This window comes from Triturus cristatus, chromosome 8 (genome assembly GCF_964204655.1).
Source record: "Triturus cristatus chromosome 8, aTriCri1.1, whole genome shotgun sequence".
Classification (NCBI taxonomy): domain Eukaryota; kingdom Metazoa; phylum Chordata; class Amphibia; order Caudata; family Salamandridae; genus Triturus; species Triturus cristatus.
The window spans coordinates 179,580,470-179,605,081 of record NC_140591.1 but is presented as its reverse complement, the minus strand read 5'-3'; the positions used below and the strand labels follow the sequence as shown (position 1 = coordinate 179,605,081).

The 24,612-nt window shown below is 47.3% G+C and overlaps 1 protein-coding gene across 1 annotated transcript in view; it reads left to right on the top strand.

The window, feature by feature from the left end:
- Nucleotides 1-21,526, top strand: part of LOC146801779 (zinc finger BED domain-containing protein 5-like) — a 111,073-nt gene extending 89,547 nt beyond the window's left edge. The window contains exon 2 of the mRNA XM_085623713.1: nt 21,497-21,526. Coding sequence (XP_085479839.1) covers nt 21,497-21,526 — 30 coding nt within the window. The remainder of the gene's footprint in view (nt 1-21,496) is intronic.
- Nucleotides 21,527-24,612: the final 3,086 nt, after the last annotated feature.

Here is a 24,612-nt window from a genome sequence, read left to right as displayed (position 1 = left end):
CCCCCTCATAACACAAACACCACTGCACTACCCTAAACCATAAATCTACCCCCAGCATGATCCCCTATACTACCCAAACACACCATGCACTACCCTATACCCTAAAACATGACCCCCTACACTACACATACACCACTGCACTACCCTAAACCCTAAAACACTCCCCACAGCATGACCCCCTAAACTACAAAAACACCACTGCTCTACCCTAAACCCTAAAACACTACCCCCAGCATGACCCCCTACACTACACATACATCACTGACTACCCTAAACCATAAATCTACACTCAGCATGACACCCTACACTACACTAACACCACTGCACTACCCTAAACCCTAAAACACTATCCCCAGCATGACCCCCTACACTACCCAAACACCACTGCACTACCCTAAAACACTACCTCCAGCACGACCCCCTATACACCCTAAAACACTACCCCCAGCACTACCCCCTATACTACCCAAACACCACTGCACTACCCTAAACCCTAAAACACTACCCCAGCACGACCCCCTACACTACACAAGCACCACTGCACTACCCTAAACCCTAAAACACTACCACCAGCACGACCCCAACACTACAAAAATACCACTGCACTACCCTAAAACACTACCCACAGCATGACCCCCTAAACTACACAAAAACCACTGCTCTACCCTAAACCCTAAAACATTACCCCCAGAATGACCCCCTACACTACACATACACCACTGCACTACCCTAAACCATAAATCTACACCCAGCATGACCCCCTACACTATCCAAACACCACTGTACTACCCTAAAACACTACCCCTGCATGAACCCCTGCACTACCCTAAACCCTAAAACACTACCCCCAGCATGAACCCCTGCACTACACTACCCTAAACCCTAAAACACTACCACCAGTACGACCCCCTTCACTGCACAAGCAGCACTGCACTACCCTAAACCCTAAAACACTACCCCCAGCACGACACCATACACTACCAAAACATAACTGCACTACCCTAAACCCTAAAAGACTACCACCAGTACAACTCCCTACACTACCCAAACACCACTGCACTACCCTAAACCCTAATTCTACCCCATCACAACCCCTTAGACTACACAAACACCCCTGCACTACCCTAAACCCTAGAACACTACCCCAAGCATGACCTCCTACACTACACAAACATCACTGTACTACCTCAAACCATAGAACACTACCCCCAGAATGACCCAAACACAACTGCACTACCCTAAACCCAAAAAAACTACCCCCAGCATGACCCCCTACACTACCCAAACACCACTGCACTAGCCTAAACCCTAACACACGACCCCCTACACTACAAAAAAATCACTGCACTACCCTAAACCCTAAAACATTACCCTCAGCATGACCCCCTGCACTACACACACCACTGCACTACCCTAAACCCTATAACACTACCCCCTACACTACAAAAACTCCACTGCACTTCCCTAAACCCTAAAACACTACCCCCAGCATGACCCCTTATACTACACAAACACCACTGCACTACCCTAAACCCTAAAACACTACCCCAGCACGACCCCTACACTACCCAAGCACCACTGCACTACCCTACACCCTAAAACACTACTCCCAGCACGACACCATACACTACCAAAACATAACTGCACTACCCTAAACCCTAAAAGACTACCACCAGCACAACTCCCTACACTACCAAAACACCACTTCACTACCCTAAACCCTAATTCTACCCCATCACAACCCCTTAGACTACACAAACACCCCTGCACTACCCTAAACCCTAATTCTACCCCATCACAACCCCTTAGACTACACAAACACCCCTGCACTACCCTAAACCCTAGAACACTACCCCAGAACGACCCCCTACACTACAAAAATACCACTGCGTTGCCTTAAACCCTAAAACACTACCCACAGCATGACCCCAACACTACAAAAACACCACTGCACTACCCTAAAACACTACCCCCAGGATGACCCTCTGCACTACACAAACGACTGCAATACCCTAAACCCTAAAAAACTACCTCAAGCACTACCCCCTACAGTACCGAAACACCACTGCACTACCCTAAACCCTAAAACACTACCCCAGCACGACCCCCTACACTACACAAACACCACTGCACTACCCTAAACCCTAAAACACTACCCCAGCACTACCCCTACACTACCCAAACACCACTGCACTACCCTAAACCCTACAACACTACCTCCAGCACGACCCCCAACACTACACAAACACCACTGCACTATCCTAAAACACTACCACCAGCACGAACCCCTGCACTACCCAAACACCACTGCACTACCCTAAACCCTAAAACACTACCCAGAGCATGACCCCCTACACTACACAAACACCACTGCACTACCCTAAACCCTAAAACACTACCCCCAGCATGACCCACTACAATACCCAAACACCACTGCACTACCCTAAAACACTATCCCCAGCATGACCCCCTACACTATGCAAACACCACTGCACTACCCTAAACCATAAATCTACCCCCAGCATGACCCCCTACACTACCCAAACACCACTGCACTACCCTAAACCCTAAAACGCAACCCCAGCATGACCCCCTACACTACCCAAACACCGCATGAACCCCTACACTACCCAAACACCACTGCACTACCCTAAACACTAAAACCTAAACCCTAAAACACTACCCCCAGCACTACCCTCTACACTACACACCACTACACCACTGCACTACCCTAAACCGTAAAACACGACCCCCTACACTACAAAAAAATCACTGCACTACCCTAAACCCTAAAACACTACCCTCAGCATGACCCCCTGCACTACACACACCACTGCACTACCCTAAACCCTAAAACACTACCCCCTACACTACACAAACACCACTGCACTACCCTAAACCCTAAAACACTACCCCCAGCATGACCCCTTATACTACACAAACACCACTGCACTACCCTAAACCCTAAAACACTCCCCACAGCATGACCCCCTAAACTACACAAACACCACTGCTCTACCCTAAACCCTAAAACACTACCCCCAGCATGACCCCCTACACTACACATACATCACTGCACTACCCTAAACCATAATTCTACACCCGGCATGACCCCCTACACTACACTAACACCACTGCACTACCCTAAACCCTAAAACACTATCCCCAGCATGACCCCCTACACTACCCAAACACCACTGCACTACCCTAAAGCCTAAAACACTACCCCCAGCACTACCCCCTATACACCCTAAAACACTACCCCCAGCACTACCCTCTATACTACCCAAACACCACTGCACTACCCTAAACCCTAAAACACTACCCCCAGCACGACCCCCTACACTACACAAGCACCACTGCACTACCCTAAACCCTAAAACACTACCACCAGCATGACTCCCTACACTACCCAAACTCCACTGCACTACCCTACACTAAACCCTAAATCTACCCCCAGCATAACCCCCTACGCTACACAAACACCACTGCACTTACCTAAACCCTAAAACACTACCCCAAGCACGACCCCCTACACTACACAAACACCACTGTACTACCCTAAACTATAGCACACTACCCCCAGAATGACGCAAACACAACTGCACTACCCTAAACCCAAAAACACTACCCCCAGCATGACCCCCTACACTACCCAAACACCACTGCACTACCCTAAACCCTAAAACACGACCCCCTACACTGCAAAAAAATCACTGCACTACCCTAAACCCTAAAACACTACCCTCAGCATGACCCCCTGCACTACACACACCACTGCACTACCCTAAACCCTAAAACACTACCCCCTACACTACACAAACACCACTGCACTACCCTAAACCCTAAAACACTACCCCCAGCACAACCCCTTATACTACACAAACACCACTGCACTACCCTAAACCCTAAAACACTACCCCAGCACGACCCCCTACACTACCCAAGCACCACTGCACTAGCCTACACCCTAAAACACTACTCCCAGCACGACTCTCTACACTACACAAACACCACTGCACTACCGTAAACCCTAAAACACTACCCCCAGCATGACCCCCTACACTACACAAACACCACTGCTCTACCCTAAACCCTAAAACACTACCCAAGCACGACCCCCTACACTACACAAACACCACTGTACTACCCTAAACCATAAAACACTACCCCCAGCACGACCCAAACACAACGGCACTACCCTAAACCCAAAACCACTACCCCATCACGACCCCCTACTCTACCCAAACACCACTGCACTCCCCTAAACCCTAAAACACTAACCCCTGCACTACACAAACACCACTGCACTACCCTAAACCCAAAACCGCTACCCCCATCATGACCCCCTACACTACCCAAACACCACTGCACTACCCTAAACTCTAAAACACTAACCCCTGCACTACACAAACACCACTGCACTACCCTAAACCCTAAAACACTACCCTCAGCACGTCCCCCTACACTACACAAGCAGCACAGCACTACCCTAAACCCTAAAACACTACCCCCAGCACGGCACCATACACTACCCAAACATAACTGCACTACCCTAAACCCTAAAATACTACCCCCAGCACGACTCCCTACACTACCCAAACACCACTGCACTACACTAAACCCTAAATCTACCCCCAGCATGACCCCCTCATAACACAAACACCACTGCACTACCCTAAACCATAAATCTACCCCCAGCATGACCCCCTACACTACCCAAACACCACTACCCTAAACCCTAAAACACTACCCCCAGCATGATCCCCTATACTACCCAAACACACCATGCACTACCCTATACCCTAAAACATGACCCCCTACACTACACATACACCACTGCACTACCCTAAACCCTAAAACACTCCCCACAGCATGACCCCCTAAACTACAAAAACACCACTGCTCTACCCTAAACCCTAAAACACTACCCCCAGCATGACCCCCTACACTACACATACATCACTGCACTACCCTAAGCCATAAATCTACACCCAGCATGACACCCTACACTACACTAACACCACTGCACTACCCTAAACCCTAAAACACTATCCCCAGCATGACCCCCTACACTACCCAAACACCACTGCACTACCCTAAAACACTACCTCCAGCACGACCCCCTATACACCCTAAAACACTACCCCCAGCACTACCCCCTATACTACCCAAACACCACTGCACTACCCTAAACCCTAAAACACTACCCCCAGCACGACCCCCTACACTACACAAGCACCACTGCACTACCCTAAACCCTAAAACACTACCACCAGCATGACTCCCTACACTACCCAAACTCCACTGCACTACCCTACACTAAACCCTAAATCTACCCCCAGCATAACCCCCTACGCTACACAAACACCACTGCACTTACCTAAACCCTAAAACACTACCCCAAGCACGACCCCCTACACTACACAAACACCACTGTACTACCCTAAACCATAGCACACTACCCCCAGAATGACCCAAACACAACTGCACTACCCTAAACCCAAAAACACTACCCCCAGCATGACCCCCTACACTACCCAAACACCACTGCACAACCCTAAACCGTAAAACACGACGCCCTACACTACAAAAAAATCACTGCACTACCCTAAACCCTAAAACACTACCCTCAGCATGACCCCCTGCACTACACACACCACTGCACTACCCTAAACCCTAAAACACTACCCCCTACACTACACACACACCACTGCTCTACCCTAAACCCTAAAACACTACCCCCAGCACGACCCCTTATACTACACAAACACCACTGCACTACCCTAAACCCTAAAACACTCCCCACAGCATGACCCCCTAAACTACACAAACACCACTGCTCTACCCTAAACCCTAAAACACTACCCCCAGCATGACCCCCTACACTACTCATACATCACTGCACTACCCTAAACCATAAATCTACACCCAGCATGACCCCCTACACTACACTAACACCACTGCACTACCCTAAACCCTAAAACACTATCCCCAGCATGACCCCCTACACTACCCAAACACCACTGCACTACCCTAAACCCTAAAACACTACCCCCAGCACTACCCCTATACACCCTAAAACACTACCCCCAGCACTACCCCCTATACTACCCAAACACCACTGCACTACCCTAAACCCTAAAACACTACCACCGGCATGACTCCCTACACTACCCAAACTCCACTGCACTACCCTACACTAAACCCTAAATCTACCCCCAGCATAACCCCCTATGCTACACAAACACCACTGCACTTACCTTAACCCTAAAACACTACCCCAAGCACGACCCCCTACACTACACAAACACCACTGTACTACCCTAAACCATAGCACACTACCCCCAGAATGACCCAAACACAACTGCACTACCCTAAACCCACAAACACTACCCCCAGCATGACCCCCTACACTACCCAAACACCACTGCACTACCCTAAACCCTAAAACACGACCCCCTACACTACAAAAAAATCACTGCACTACCCTAAACCACTACCCTGAGCATGACCCCCTGCACTACACACACCACTGCACTACCCTAAACCCTAAAACACTACCCCCTACACTACACAAACACCACTGCACTACCCTAAACCCTAAAACACTACCCCCAGCACAACCCCTTATACTACACAAACACCACTGCACTACCCTAAACCCTAAAACACTACCCCAGCACGACCCCCTACACTACCCAAGCACCACTGCACTACCCTACTCCCTAAAACACTACTCCCAGCACGACTCTCTACACTACACAAACACCACTGCACTACCGTAAACCCTAAAACACTACCCCCAGCATGACTCCCTACAATACCCAAACACTACTGCAGTACACTAAACCCTAAATCTACCCCCAGCATGACCTCCCACACTACACAAACACCATTGCACTACCCTAAACCCTAAAACACTAAGCCAGCACGACCCCTACACTACCCAAACACCACTACACTACCCTAAACCCTAAAACACTAACCCCAGCATGACCCCCTACACTACCCATACACCACTGCACTACTCTATACCCTAAAACATGACCCCCTACACTATACAAACACCACTGCACTACCCTAAACCCTAAAACAATACCCACAGCGTGACCCCCACACTCCACTAACACCACTGCACTACCCTAATCCCTAAAACACTTCCCTCTACACAAACACCACTGCACTACCCTACACCGTAAAACACTACCCCTAGCATGACCCTCTACACTACACAAACACCACTGCACTACCCTAAACCCTAAAACACTATCCCCAGCATGACCCCCTACACTACCCAAACACCACTGCACTATCCAAAACCCTAAAACACTACCTCCAGCATGACACCCTTCACTATACAAACACCACTGCACTACCCTAATCCCTAAAATACTCCCCCAGCATGACCCCCTCACAAAACAAACACCACTGCACTACCCTAAACCCTAAATCTACCCCCAGCATGACCCCCTACACTACCCAAACACCACTGCACTACCCTAAACCCTAAAACACTACCCCCAGCATGACCCCCTACACTACACAAACACCATTGCTCTACCCTAAATCCTAAAACACTACCCAAGCACGCCCCCCTACACTACACAAACACCACTGTACTACCCTAAACCATAAAACACTACCCCCAGCACGACCCAAACACAACTGCACTACCCTAAACCCAAAACCACTACCACATCACGACCCCCTACACTACCCAAACACCACTGCACTCCCCTAAACCCTAAAACACTAACCCCTGCACAACACAGACACCACTGCACTACCCTAAACCCAAAACCGCTACCCCCATCACGACCCCCTACACTATACAAACACCACTGCACTACCCTAAACCCTAAAACACTAACCCCTGCACTACACAAACACCACTGCACTACCCTAAACCCTAAAACACTACCCTCAGCATGACCCCCTACACTACACAAGCAGCACTGCACTACCCTAAACCCTAAAACACTACCCCAGCACGACACCATACACTATCCAAACACCACTGCACTACACTAAACCCTAAATCTACCCCCAGCATTCCCCTCATAACACAAACCCCACTGCACTACCCTAAACCATAAATCTACCCCCAGCATGACCCCCTACACTACCCAAACACCACTGCACTACCCTAAACCCTAAAACACTACCCCCAGCATGATCCCCTATACTACCCAAACACCACATGCACTACCCTATACCCTAAAACATGACCCCTTACACTACACATACACCACTGCACTACCCTAAACCCTAAAACACTACCCACAGCATGACCCCCTAAACTACACAAAAACCACTGCTCTACCCTAAACCCTAAAACATTACCCCCAGAATGACCCCCTACACTACACATACACCACTGCACTACCCTAAACCATAAATCTACACCCAGCATGACCCCCTACACTATCCAAACACCACTGTACTACCCTAAACCCTAAAACACTACCCCCAGCATGAACCCCTGCACTACCCTAAACCCTAAAACACTACCCCCAGCATGAACCCCTGCACTACACTACCCTAAACCCTAAAACACTACCACCAGTACGACCCCCTTCACTGCACAAGCAGCACTGCACTACCCTAAACCCTAAAACACTACCCCCAGCACGACACCATACACTACCAAAACATAACTGCACTACCCTAAACCCTAAAAGACTACCACCAGTACAACTCCCTACACTACCCAAACACCACTGCACTACCCTAAACCCTAATTCTACCCCATCACAACCCCTTAGACTACACAAACACCCCTGCACTACCCTAAACCCTAGAACACTACCCCAAGCACGACCTCCTACACTACACAAACATCACTGTACTACCTCAAACCATAGCACACTACCCCCAGAATGACCCAAACACAACTGCACTACCCTAAACCCAAAAAAACTACCCCCAGCATGACCCCCTACACTACCCAAACGCCACTGCACTACCCTAAACCCTAACACACGACCCCCTACACTACAAAAAAAATCACTGCACTACCCTAAACCCTAAAACATTACCCTCAGCATGACCCCCTGCACTACACACACCACTGCACTACCCTAATCCCTAAAACACTACCCCCTACACTACAAAAACACCACTGCACTTCCCTAAACCTTAAAACACTACCCCCAGCATGACCCCTTATTCTACACAAACACCACTGCACTACCCTAAACCCTAAAACACTACCCCAGCACGACCCCTACACTACCCAAGCACCACTGCACTACCCTACACCCTAAAACACTACTCCCAGCACGACACCATACACTACCAAAACATAACTGCACTACCCTAAACCCTAAAAGACTACCACCAGCACAACTCCCTACACTACCAAAACACCACTTCACTACCCTAAACCCTAATTCTACCCCATCACAACCCCTTAGACTACACAAACACCCCTGCACTACCCTAAACCCTAGAACACTACCCCAGAACGACCCCCTACACTACAAAAATACCACTGCGTTGCCTTAAACCCTTAAACACTACCCACAGCATGACCCCAACACTACAAAAACACCACTGCACTACCCTAAAACACTACCCCCAGGATGACCCTCTGCACTACACAAACGACTGCAATACCCTAAACCCTAAAAAACTACCTCAAGCACTACCCCCTACATTACCGAAACACCACTGCACTACCCTAAACCCTAAAACACTACCCCAGCACGACCCCCTACACTACACAAACACCACTGCACTACCCTAAACCCTAAAACACTACCCCAGCACTACCCCTACACTACCCAAACACCACTGCACTACCCTAAACCCTACAACACTACCTCCAGCACGACCCCCAACACTACACAAACACCACTGCACTATCCTAAAACACTACCACCAGCACGAACCCCTGCACTACCCAAACACCACTGCACTACCCTAAACCCTAAAACACTAACCCCAGCATGTTCCCCTACACTACACATACACCACTGCACTACCCTAAACCCTAAAACACTACCCAGAGCATGACCCCCTACACGACACAAACACCACTGCACTACCCTAAACCCTAAAACACTACCCCCAGCATGACCCACTACAATACCCAAACACCACTGCACTACCCTACAACACTATCCCCAGCATGACCCCCTACACTATGCAAACACCACTGCACTACCCTAAACCATAAATCTACCCCCAGCATGACCCCCTACACTACCCAAACACCACTGCACTACCCTAAACCCTAAAACGCAACCCCAGCATGACCCCCTACACTACCCAAACACCGCATGAACCCCTACACTACCCAAACACCACTGCACTACCCTAAACACTAAAACCTAAACCCTAAAACACTACCCCCAGCACTACCCTCTACACTACACAAACACCACTGCACTACCCTAAACCCTAAAACACTACCCCAGCACTGCCCCCTACACTACACAAACACCACTGCACTACCATAATCCCTAAAACACTACCCCCAGCACCACCCCCTACACTACACGAACACCACCGCACTACCCTAAATCCTAAAACACTACCCCCAGCATGACTCCCTACACTACCCAAACACCACTGCACTACCCTAAACCCTAACACACTACCCCAGCACGACCCCCTACACTACCCATATACCACTGCACTACCCTAAACCCTAAAGCACTACCCCCAGCATGACCCCCTACACTACTGCACTACACTAAACCCCAAAACACCTCCCCTGCATCACCCCCTACACTACCCAAACACCACTGCACTACCCTAAACCCTAGAAAAGAAACCCCCACCACATGCCCAATTCCCTTACCTCTCACTGCTCGTGGTTCCTCTCTCTTTGTGGTTCCTGCTTTACGTTGTCTCTGAGGGCCGGTGCATGTCGTTGTGAGGAAATGGAACAGCCTCTGTTTCCTTACCACTGCACTACCCTAAACACTAAAACACTACCCACACCATGGCCCCTACACTACACAAACACCACTGCTCTACCCTAAACCCTAAAACACTACCCCCAGCATGACCCCCTACACTACACATATACCACTGCACTACCCTAAACCATAAATCTACACCCAGCATGACCCCCTACACTACCCAAACACCACTGTACTACCCTAAACCCTAAAACACTAAAACACTACCCCCAGCATGAACCCCTACACTACCCTAAACCCTAAAACACTACCCCCAGCATGAACCCCTACACTACCCTAAACCCTAAAACACTACCCCCAGCATGACCCCCTACACTACACAAGCAGCACTGCCCTACCCTAAACCGTAAAACACTACCCCCAGCACGACACCATACACTAACCAAACATAACTGCACTACCCTAAACCCTAAAAGACTACCACCAGCACGACTCCCTGCACTACCCAAACACCACTGCACTACCCTAAACCCTAAATCTACCCCATCACAACCCCTTAGACTACACAAACACCACTGCACTACCCTAAACCCTAAAACACAACCCCCAGAACGACCCCTACACTACAAAAACACCACTGCACTGCCTTAAAGCCTTAAACACTACCTCCAGCACGACCCCCAACACTACAAAAACACCACTGCACTACCCTAAAACACTAACCCCAGCACGACCCTCTGCACTACACAAACGAGTGCACTACCCTAAAACCTAAAACACTATCTCAAGCACTACCCCCTACACTACCGAAACACCACTGCACTACCCTAAACCCTAAAACACTACCCCAGCACGACCCCCTACACTACACAAACACCACTGCACTACCCTAAACCCTAAAACACTACCCCAGCACTACCCCTACACCACCCAAACACCACTGCACTACCCTAAACCCTACAACACTACCTCCAGCACGACCCCCAACACTACACAAACACCACTGCACTATCCTAAAACACTGCCCCCAGCACGAACCCCTACACTACCCAAACACCACTGCACTACCCTAAACCCTAAAACACTAACCCCAGCATGATCCCCATACACAACACATACACCACTGCACTACCCTAAACCCTAAAATACTACCCCCAGCACGACTCCCTACACTACCCAAACACCACTGCACTACACTAAACCCTAAATCTACCCCCAGCATTCCCCTCATAACACAAACCCCACTGCACTACCCTAAACCATAAATCTACCCCCAGCATGACCCCCTACACTACCCAAACACCACTGCACTACCCTAAACCCTAAAACACTACCCCCAGCATGATCCCCTATACTACCCAAACACCACATGCACTACCCTATACCCTAAAACATGACCCCTTACACTACACATACACCACTGCACTACCCTAAACCCTAAAACACTACCCACAGCATGACCCCCTAAACTACACAAAAACCACTGCTCTACCCTAAACCCTAAAACATTACCCCCAGAATGACCCCCTACACTACACATACACCACTGCACTACCCTAAACCATAAATCTACACCCAGCATGACCCCCTACACTATCCAAACACCACTGTACTACCCTAAACCCTAAAACACTACCCCCAGCATGAACCCCTGCACTACCCTAAACCCTAAAACACTACCCCCAGCATGAACCCCTGCACTACACTACCCTAAACCCTAAAACACTACCACCAGTACGACCCCCTTCACTGCACAAGCAGCACTGCACTACCCTAAACCCTAAAACACTACCCCCAGCACGACACCATACACTACCAAAACATAACTGCACTACCCTAAACCCTAAAAGACTACCACCAGTACAACTCCCTACACTACCCAAACACCACTGCACTACCCTAAACCCTAATTCTACCCCATCACAACCCCTTAGACTACACAAACACCCCTGCACTACCCTAAACCCTAGAACACTACCCCAAGCACGACCTCCTACACTACACAAACATCACTGTACTACCTCAAACCATAGCACACTACCCCCAGAATGACCCAAACACAACTGCACTACCCTAAACCCAAAAAAACTACCCCCAGCATGACCCCCTACACTACCCAAACGCCACTGCACTACCCTAAACCCTAACACACGACCCCCTACACTACAAAAAAATCACTGCACTACCCTAAACCCTAAAACATTACCCTCAGCATGACCCCCTGCACTACACACACCACTGCACTACCCTAATCCCTAAAACACTACCCCCTACACTACAAAAACACCACTGCACTTCCCTAAACCTTAAAACACTACCCCCAGCATGACCCCTTATACTACACAAACACCACTGCACTACCCTAAACCCTAAAACACTACCCCAGCACGACCCCTACACTACCCAAGCACCACTGCACTACCCTACACCCTAAAACACTACTCCCAGCACGACACCATACACTACCAAAACATAACTGCACTACCCTAAACCCTAAAAGACTACCACCAGCACAACTCCCTACACTACCAAAACACCACTTCACTACCCTAAACCCTAATTCTACCCCATCACAACCCCTTAGACTACACAAACACCCCTGCACTACCCTAAACCCTAGAACACTACCCCAGAACGACCCCCTACACTACAAAAATACCACTGCGTTGCCTTAAACCCTTAAACACTACCCACAGCATGACCCCAACACTACAAAAACACCACTGCACTACCCTAAAACACTACCCCCAGGATGACCCTCTGCACTACACAAACAACTGCAATACCCTAAACCCTAAAAAACTACCTCAAGCACTACCCCCTACATTACCGAAACACCACTGCACTACCCTAAACCCTAAAACACTACCCCAGCACGACCCCCTACACTACACAAACACCACTGCACTACCCTAAACCCTAAAACACTACCCCAGCACTACCCCTACACTACCCAAACACCACTGCACTACCCTAAACCCTACAACACTACCTCCAGCATGACCCCCTACACGACACAAACACCACTGCACTACCCTAAACCCTAAAACACTACCCCCAGCATGACCCACTACAATACCCAAACACCACTGCACTACCCTACAACACTATCCCCAGCATGACCCCCTACACTATGCAAACACCTCTGCACTACCCTAAACCATAAATCTACCCCCAGCATGACCCCCTACACTACCCAAACACCACTGCACTACCCTAAACCCTAAAACGCAACCCCAGCATGACCCCCTACACTACCCAAACACCGCATGAACCCCTACACTACCCAAACACCACTGCACTACCCTAAACACTAAAACCTAAACCCTAAAACACTACCCCCAGCACTACCCTCTACACTACACAAACACCACTGCACTACCCTAAACCCTAAAACACTACCCCAGCACTGCCCCCTACACTACACAAACACCACTGCACTACCATAATCCCTAAAACACTACCCCCAGCACCACCCCCTACACTACACGAACACCACCGCACTACCCTAAATCCTAAAACACTACCCCCAGCATGACTCCCTACACTACCCAAACACCACTGCACTACCCTAAACCCTAACACACTATCCCAGCACGACCCCCTACACTACCCATATACCACTGCACTACCCTAAACCCTAAAGCACTACCCCCAGCATGACCCCCTACACTACTGCACTACACTAAACCCCAAAACACCTCCCCTGCATCACCCCCTACACTACCCAAACACCACTGCACTACCCTAAACCCTAGAAAAGAAACCCCCACCACATGCCCAATTCCCTTACCTCTCACTGCTCGTGGTTCCTCTCTCTTTGTGGTTCCTGCTTTACGTTGTCTCTGAGGGCCGGTGCATGTCGTTGTGAGGAAATGGAACAGCCTCTGTTTCCTTACCACTGCACTACCCTAAACACTAAAACACTACCCACACCATGGCCCCTACACTACACAAACACCACTGCTCTACCCTAAACCCTAAAACACTACCCCCAGCATGACCCCCTACACTACACATATACCACTGCACTACCCTAAACCATAAATCTACACCCAGCATGACCCCCTACACTACCCAAACACCACTGTACTACCCTAAACCCTAAAACACTAAAACACTACCCCCAGCATGAACCCCTACACTACCCTAAACCCTAAAACACTACCCCCAGCATGAACCCCTACACTACCCTAAACCCTAAAACACTACCCCCAGCATGACCCCCTACACTACACAAGCAGCACTGCCCTACCCTAAACCGTAAAACACTACCCCCAGCACGACACCATACACTAACCAAACATAACTGCACTACCCTAAACCCTAAAAGACTACCACCAGCACGACTCCCTGCACTACCCAAACACCACTGCACTACCCTAAACCCTAAATCTACCCCATCACAACCCCTTAGACTACACAAACACCACTGCACTACCCTAAACCCTAAAACACAACCCCCAGAACGACCCCTACACTACAAAAACACCACTGCACTGCCTTAAAGCCTTAAACACTACCTCCAGCACGACCCCCAACACTACAAAAACACCACTGCACTACCCTAAAACACTAACCCCAGCACGACCCTCTGCACTACACAAACGAGTGCACTACCCTAAAACCTAAAACACTATCTCAAGCACTACCCCCTACACTACCGAAACACCACTGCACTACCCTAAACCCTAAAACACTACCCCAGCACGACCCCCTACACTACACAAACACCACTGCACTACCCTAAACCCTAAAACACTACCCCAGCACTACCCCTACACCACCCAAACACCACTGCACTACCCTAAACCCTACAACACTACCTCCAGCACGACCCCCAACACTACACAAACACCACTGCACTATCCTAAAACACTGCCCCCAGCACGAACCCCTACACTACCCAAACACCACTGCACTACCCTAAACCCTAAAACACTAACCCCAGCATGATCCCCATACACAACACATACACCACTGCACTACCCTAAACCCTAAAACACTACCCACAGCATGACCCCCTACACTACCCAAACACCACTGCACTACCCTAAACCCTAAAACACTATCCCCAGCATGGCCCCCTACACTATACAAACACCACTGCCCTACCCTAAAACACTACCTCAGCATGATCCCCTCACAACACAAACACCACTGCACTACCCTAAACCATAAATCTACCCCCACCATGACCCCCTACACTACCCAAACACCACTGCACTACCCTAAACCCTAAAACGCAACCCCCAGCATGAACCCCTACACAACCCAAACACCGCATGAACCCCTACACTACCCAAACACCACTGCACTACCCTAAACCCTAAAACCTAAACCCTAAAACACTACCCCCTGCACTACCCTCTACACTACACAAACACCACTGCACTACCCTAAACCCTAAAACACTACCCCAGCACTGCCCCCTACACTACCCAAACACCACTGCACTACCATAAACCCTAAAACACTACCCCCAGCACAACCCCCTACACTACACAAACACCACTGCACTACCCTAAATCCTAAAACACTACCCCCAGCATGACTCCCTACACTACCCAAACACCACTGCACTACCATAAACCCTAACACACTACCCCAGCATGACCCCCTACACTACCCATATACCACTGCACTACCCTAAACCTTAAAACACTACCCCAGCATGACCCTCTACACTACTGCACTACTCTAAACCCCAAAACTCTACCCCAGCATGACCCCCTACACTACCCAAACACCACTGCACTACCCAAAACCCTAGAAAAGAAACCCCCACCACATGCCCGATCCCCTTACCTCTCACTGTTCGTGGTTCCTCTCTCCTTGTGGTTCCTGCTTTACGTTGTCTCTGAGGTCCGGTGCATGTCGTGTTGAGGAAACGGAACAACCTCTGTTTCCTTACCACTGCACTACCCTAAACCCTAAAACACTACCCACACCATGACCCCCTACTCTACACAAACACCACTGCAGTACCCTAAACCCTAAAACACTACCCCCAGAATGACCCCCTGCACTAGCCAAACACCATTGTACTACCCTAAACCCTAAAACACTACCCCCAGCATGACCCCCTACACTATACAACCACCCGTGCACTACCCTAAACCCTAAATCTACCCCCAGCATAACCCGCCACACTACCCAAACACCACTGCACTACCCTAAACCCTAAAACACTACCCCAGCATGAGCCCCTACACTACCCAAACACCACTGCACTGCCCTAAACCCTAAAACACTACCCCCAGCACAACCTCCTACACTACACAAACACCACTGCACTACCCTAAACCCTAAAACACCACCCCATCACTACTCCCTACACTATCCAAACACCACTGCACTACCCTAAACCCTAAAACACGACCCCCAGCACGACCCCCTCACAACACAAACACCACTGCACTACCCTAAACCCTAAATCTACCCCCAGCATGATTTGCCACACTACCTAAACACCACTGCGCTACCCTAAACCCTAAAACACTTGCCCAGCATGAACCCCTACACTACCCAAACACCACTGCACTGCCCTAAACCCTAAAACACTACCCCCAGCACAACCCCCTACACTACCCAAACACCACTGCACTACCCTAAACCCTAAAACACCACCCCAGCACGATTCCCTACACTACCCAAACACCACTGCACTACCCTAAACCCTAAATCTCTCCCAGCACGACCCCCTACACTACACAAACACCACTGCACTACCCTAAACCCTAAAACACTGCCCACAGCATGACCCCCTACACTACACAAGCACCACAGCACTACCCTAAACCACAACCCCAGCATGACCCCCTACACTACCCATATACCACTGCACTACCCTAAACCCTAAAACACTACCCCAGCATGACTCCCTACACTACCCAAACACCACTGCACAACCCTAAACCCTAGAAAAGAAACCCCCACCACATGCCCAATCCCCCTTACCTCTCACTGCTCGTGGTTCCTCTCTCCTCATGGTTCCAGCTTCACATCGTCTCTGAGGGGCGGTGCACGTCGTTGTGAGGAAACTGAACAGCCTCTGTTTCCTTACAACAACGTGGATCTTCTACATGTTTTTTAGAACGCATGGTCACTTACCATACATACCTTTACAACGAAATTTGTTGTAAAGGCATGTGTGGTAAATGACCATGTGTTCTAAAAAAAATGTGTAGTAATGACTTTGCGATGTACAAGGCATGCGTGGTAATGGATGTGTTGTAATGGTATCGCAAAGTAAAAAAGTCGTAACGGCTGTTTACTGATTGAAGCTGGTCCCTGTTCTTCAGTGAGTCGTTTATTTGATAAATTAGGAGGAAGGAATGTGGTTTTTTTTACCAAAAAGTGCATTCCCGGCTTTTGTATTCTGAAAGTGTCCGCGTGGCCTGGTTTCACTTCCGGTGAGAGAGTGGAAGAGTCTGTTTGGATCTAAAGGAGTTCTGTTGTTGGACGGGTCCGGCGCGACACGTCATCAGAAAACACAGTTAATGAAAAGCGTCCTCCCTGAAGTGTGGAGCAGTGCCATGAGAGGTCAACGAGTGTGCGTCCCACCGCAGTATGACCGTACCGCGTGACCCATGTGCCGCCTCCAGGGTACGGGAGGCAGAAGCGTCATCGCAGGTCCTCTTGAAGACCGTTGTAGCTCTAATTCTACATTTTGGAACTAGGGCATTTTAACCTCGTTGTTCCTGCCAGATACAAAGAGAAGATCTTGTGTTATTCAGTGCCCTCGTTACCTTTTATGTGGGTTGGGGTGCTTGTCACTTCGCTGCCCCGCCGGTGCACACGACTGGGCACCCCACCTCGTGTGCCATCTGCAGGGTCTCTGCCCTCGGATCACTGGTTTCGGTTTCTGGAGTGGCAACATAAACAGTTGCTCCCAAAGGACTAGCCTGAACATTTAGGTGAATATCCCCTGCACCAGCATTCCATTGAAATTCTATCCTAGCTCTCCCACATCGACGAGGACGTCATATTAGCACGGCTCCGCTCGCGACACCGTATGACATCATCGGAGCCATAAGAGGATCTCGTCCGCGTGCTGACGTCACATAAATACATAACCAATAAAGGCATAATGAAATAGCAACAGATCAAGCATTTCTCACTGTTGAAACATACGCATGATTAAGACATATTAAAAACATTCATGCCAAACAGTAAAAGCATCTTTTTGGTAGGAACAGGTGGACAACGGGGAGGCAGGTAGGACAGTGAGGAATCCACAATCAGATACTGTATCCACCAGAAAAAGCGTTACCTAAGGTAAGTAACTTGTTCTTCTGATGGATACTTCTGCCTGTGGATTCCTCACCTTTTGAATAGAATCCCTAAGCCGTACCTCACCCGGAGGAGGGTATCCACCTAACTAGACCAAAAAATCTTGCAAAATAGATCAAGCAAAATGGCCATCCCTCCTAACCTCCGAATCCAATAATAATCGAATAATTTTTCATCTAAATTATATTGGAAATTATACTTTAAAAATACTTTTATTAATAAATTTAGACAAACACTTTTATTTCTAATTAATATAAAGATATTTCATAATTTACAAATTACACCGAAGTCGCGACACCAGCGCGACTTTTCAAAATGACTTTCAGTATGCGCTCAGCCATCGTGTAGGGTGCGTGACTTCTGTATAATATTAAAAAAAAAAAGATTGACTATAGTTTTCCTAACTAAAAATTATTCACAATTTTTTTAATATATATATATGTATATATTCAAATAGAAGAGGTTACCGCTCCGGTGGCACGCACTCGCTGGAGGTAGGCCATTAGCAGGGCTCAACACCAACAACATCTCCCCATTCTGATGCTGCCAACGCGTTTCGGGATTGCTCCCTTCCTCTGGGCAAGTAAAGCAGGAAATAAAAGGCAAGCAGTTCAAAAGCATAGTCCCTTCTTTAATATGCGTGATGCATTACCTCGATCAAAATCAGGTGAGTAATGAGCTTTGCATGATGGGACTAGTAGTTCAACATTTGCATATCCAAGTGGATGCTGCCTTTAACTTGTTTAAAACGTTTCTCACATGGGCCCAACAATGCTGCAAGTGTCGCGCCGATAATAGTCAAGACCCCTCCAGCTCCGCATCGCAGAGCCAGTGCACAGCGGCGGACCCACTCGGGTCTTGTGGTGGTGCGAGCCGTGGCCTGGACCTGGCCACAAATATTCAAATAGAAGAGGTTGCCGCTCCGGTGGCACGCACTCGCTGGAGGTAGGCCATTAGCAGGGCTCAACACCAACAACATCTCCCCATCTTGATGCTGCCAACGCGTTTCGGGATTGCTCCCTTCCTCTGGGCAAGTAAAACAGGAAATAAAAGGCAAGCAGTTCAAAAGCATAGTCCCTTCTTTAATATGCGTGATGCATTACCTCGATCAAAATCAGGTGAGTAATGAGCTTTGCATGATGGGACTAGTAGTTCAACATTTGCATATCCAAGTGGATGCTGCCTTTAACTTGTTTAAAACGTTTCTCACATGGGCCCAACAATGCTGCAAGTGTCGCGCCGATAATAGTCAAGACCCCTCCAGCTCCGCATCGCAGAGCCAGTGCACAGCGGCGGACCCACTCGGGTCTTGTGGTGGTGCGAGCCGTGGCCTGGACCTGGCCACAAATATTCAAATAGAAGAGGTTGCCGCTCCGGTGGCACGCACTCGCTGGAGGTAGGCCATTAGCAGGGCTCAACACCAACAACATCTCCCCATCTTGATGCTGCCAACGCGTTTCGGGATTGCTCCCTTCCTCTGGGCAAGTAAAACAGGAAATAAAAGGCAAGCAGTTCAAAAGCATAGTCCCTTCTTTAATATGCGTGATGCATTACCTCGATCAAAATCAGGTGAGTAATGAGCTTTGCATGATGGGACTAGTAGTTCAACATTTGCATATCCAAGTGGATGCTGCCTTTAACTTGTTTAAAACGTTTCTCACATGGGCCCAACAATGCTGCAAGTGTTCGCGCCGATAATAGTCAAGACCCCTCCAGCTCCGCATCGCAGAGCCAGTGCACAGCGGCGGACCCACTCGGGTCTTGTGGTGGTGCCAGCCGTGGCCTGGACCTGGCCACAAATATTCAAATAGAAGAGGTTGCCGCTCCGGTGGCACGCACTCGCTGGAGGTAGGCCATTAGCAGGGCTCAACACCAACAACATCTCCCCATTCTGATGCTGCCAACGCGTGTCGGGATTGCTCCCTTCCTCTGGGCAAGTAAAACAGGAAATAAAAGGCAAGCAGTTCAAAAGCATAGTCCCTTCTTTAATATGTGTGATGCATTACCTCGATCAAAATCAGGTGAGTAATGAGCTTTGCATGATGGGACTAGTAGTTCAACATTTGCATATCCAAGTGGATGCTGCCTTTAACTTGTTTAAAACGTTTCTCACATGGGCCCAACAATGGGCCCAACAATGCTGCACTAAAAGATAATCCCAAACATAAAGTTGTTTTGTCGAAATAAGACAGAGTACGTGATGAAAGATTGATAATGGTTTGATTTACCGTTTCCGGATCCATCATTACTGCATTTTGTTGGAGCCTTTTCTTCTTGTTCCCATTGGCTCGCGACTTTATGTTTGGGATTATCTTTATGTCCCACAGAACTTTTCAATTACACCAATACTCGTATAGACATTTTCAAATTTGTACGGAAAATCAAATTAAAAAAATGGCACATGCTCAGAAACAGTGCAACTTACTCTGGGAATACATCTATACCTGCCAAACTGAGTGATGTAAATCTTACAGTTGGCGATGCTGATACTTTGTATACAGTATTTGATTTAGGAATTAACATAGATGAATCGGTGACCCAGGAAAGGTCTGATTTTGTTACTGATAAAGCTGCTTGTACCTCTTTTAAACCAAGCTCTGTCTTTTATCCTAACCTACCTTATGATTCAATTGACACTTTCCAAGATGTGGTAACGAAGGAACTTAAGAAACAGAAACATGGATTGAATGACAAACATGGAATCAACTACAATCTATCTCTCAAACAGCGTAACGTGATTTTGTCTTTGGCCAAAGATGACAGTTTGGTTATACGTCCCTCTGATAAGGGAGGAAATATAGTGTTGTGGGACAAACAATTGTATATAGAAGAGGCTAAAAAACAAGTGAATAATGTAAGATTTTACTGCACTTGTGACACAAGTACCTACAACGCCAGTATAACTTCTGCATGGGAAAAACTTGCAGAGTTGCAAGAATCAGGGGTCATTACCTGGCATGAATATTGTTTTCTGAAGAGAGATTATCCAAAGTTACCTGGGTTGTATCTCTTACCTAAAATCCATAAGCACCCCACCATCCCCCCAGAGAGGCCTATAGTATCCTCAGTAGGGAATGTATTGGAAAACATTTCCAAATATGTTGACCAATTCCTTAAAGAATATGTTATCGAACTACCTTCATATGTTAAGGATACGAAGGATTTTCTTAACAAGATTGAAGGTTTTGATTGGAAAGAGGACTATTCACTGATTACCCTGGACGTGAATACACTGTATACCATCATTGATCACGACCAGGGTATTGAAGCATGTTTATATTTTCTAAATTCACGGAACATCATGTATTTGGAACATACTAGAATGCTAAAAGACATGATATCGATATGTCTCAAAAATAACATTTTTCTCTTTGATGGTGTTTTGTATAAACAAGTGCGAGGCACGGCGATGGGTACGTGCTTCGCGTCAAGCTTTGCCAACCTATTTCTAGGAAAGTGGGAAGAAGAAATTCGTTCTGACACAAATATGGCAGATGATTTTAAGTCAGTAGTGAAATGGCTCAGGTACATTGATGATTTACTGATAGTATGGAAAGGAAGTGAATCAGAAGCCTTACATTTTATTGACAAACTGAATAACAACAAGTACAATATTGTCCTGACTTACAAAATCAGCAAAACGTATGTAGAATTTCTTGATATTAAGATTGAAGTTGTGCAAGATAAAATCATCACTAGCCTATACCGGAAAGAGACAGCTGGGAATAGTCTTCTTCATGCCCTCAGTGAACATCCAGAAGCCCTTAAATGGAGCATTCCGTATGGAGAATTACTGAGGGCAAGAAGGAATTGCAGCAATGAGGGTAAATACATGCAAGAACAGGAAGTTTTACTTAAAAGATTTAGAGAACGCGGTTACCCTGAATGGGTACTGAAAAAAGCATTAGAGAAGGTCGCTAAAGTCAGTAGAGAAGAATCGCTAGGCCAGACACAAGAATTGGATACAACTAAATCTGTCACCAGGGTGATAACAACTTTTAATAGTCACTCCAAGAAGATACAAAAAATCCTATGTGACAGTTGGAATATTCTCCAGACAGATAATAATGTGGGCTCAGAAGTAGGGGAGAGACCGAAAGTTACCTATAGAAAAGGGAAAAGCTTCAGAGATATCCTGGTTAAAAGTGATATTACTGTTACAAAGAAAAGTACTTTTCATGATCTCAAAGGTTTCTTTCCGTGTGGTCACTGTAGATCTTGTAAATTTAGCCAGTCAGTTAAGGAATTCAGTATTCCTGGTAGAGCACAGAAATGGAAAATACATCAGTTCCTCACTTGCAGTAGTACCTATATAGTGTATATCTTGGAATGTCCCTGTAAACTCAGGTATGTAGGTAGTACCACTTGTATGATCAAAAAAAGAGTTATGGAACATCTAAGAGCAATCACAAACGTTGATATACATTATCCTATTGCCAGACATTTTAAAGGATATCATGATTCTAATAGTGCCTTATTGCGCTTCTATGCTATTGAACAAATTATTCTTGGCAATAGAGGCGGCAATAGAGAATTAGCTCTCAGAAAGAAAGAATCCAAATGGATACTTGAGTTGGAAACTAAATTCCCTGGAGGCCACAACATGGATGATGAATTAGCAACACACCTATATGAGGAATGAATACTAGATATTGAGAATCTGTCTAGTATATCTATTACTGTGCTATGACTGTAACTCTCTGTTTTATGTATTGATTTTGAATTCTGATGAACTCTTTTCTATGATAAGTGAAATTATTGTTTTACTCTCCCTTTTGTTTTTACTTTCACAGGAAGAAAGGAAGGGACCCACCGTATTGTATGGTCACTGCACGGGTACCCTACCCTTTTCTTCACCGGGCTCGGAAACACATGTGAAACAAGATAAGAGACTTTTTAACCATTTTCTTATGTCCAAATAATTGAAAGTTTGACTATTTTCACTTTAGTATTTTTCACATTATTATGTTGGAAATTTCTGGAGGTTTGGATATACACTTATTTAAGTAGGCATTTGCCTAATTTCATTAGTCTTGTCACTAATATCTGTATATGTGTAGGCCGGTTTATTTGACTATTACAAGAATCTAATTGGTCACTGACCTTAGAATAGTAGGAACCATATGTTTCTAATTTTATTGTATGAGACAACAAAATACTTATATGATAATCAGTATGACATCATGACAGCATTTGTACTAATCTTAATAGCTATTCTCAAAACATGTAACGAGATCAACGCCACTAGTGCGATGGAAATTATTCCCATTATATGTAGGATGTGCAATATCAGTTAATTACAACAGAGTTCTAATGTAAATACAATTTGATATAAAAAAAAATCACTGAAAGAAAGCATAATAATTTGAGTTGTGAAAGGACTATGAGGCATTTCCTATTTGATAATCAATATTTGAGCCACTAGTGCGTTAAATAAACATAC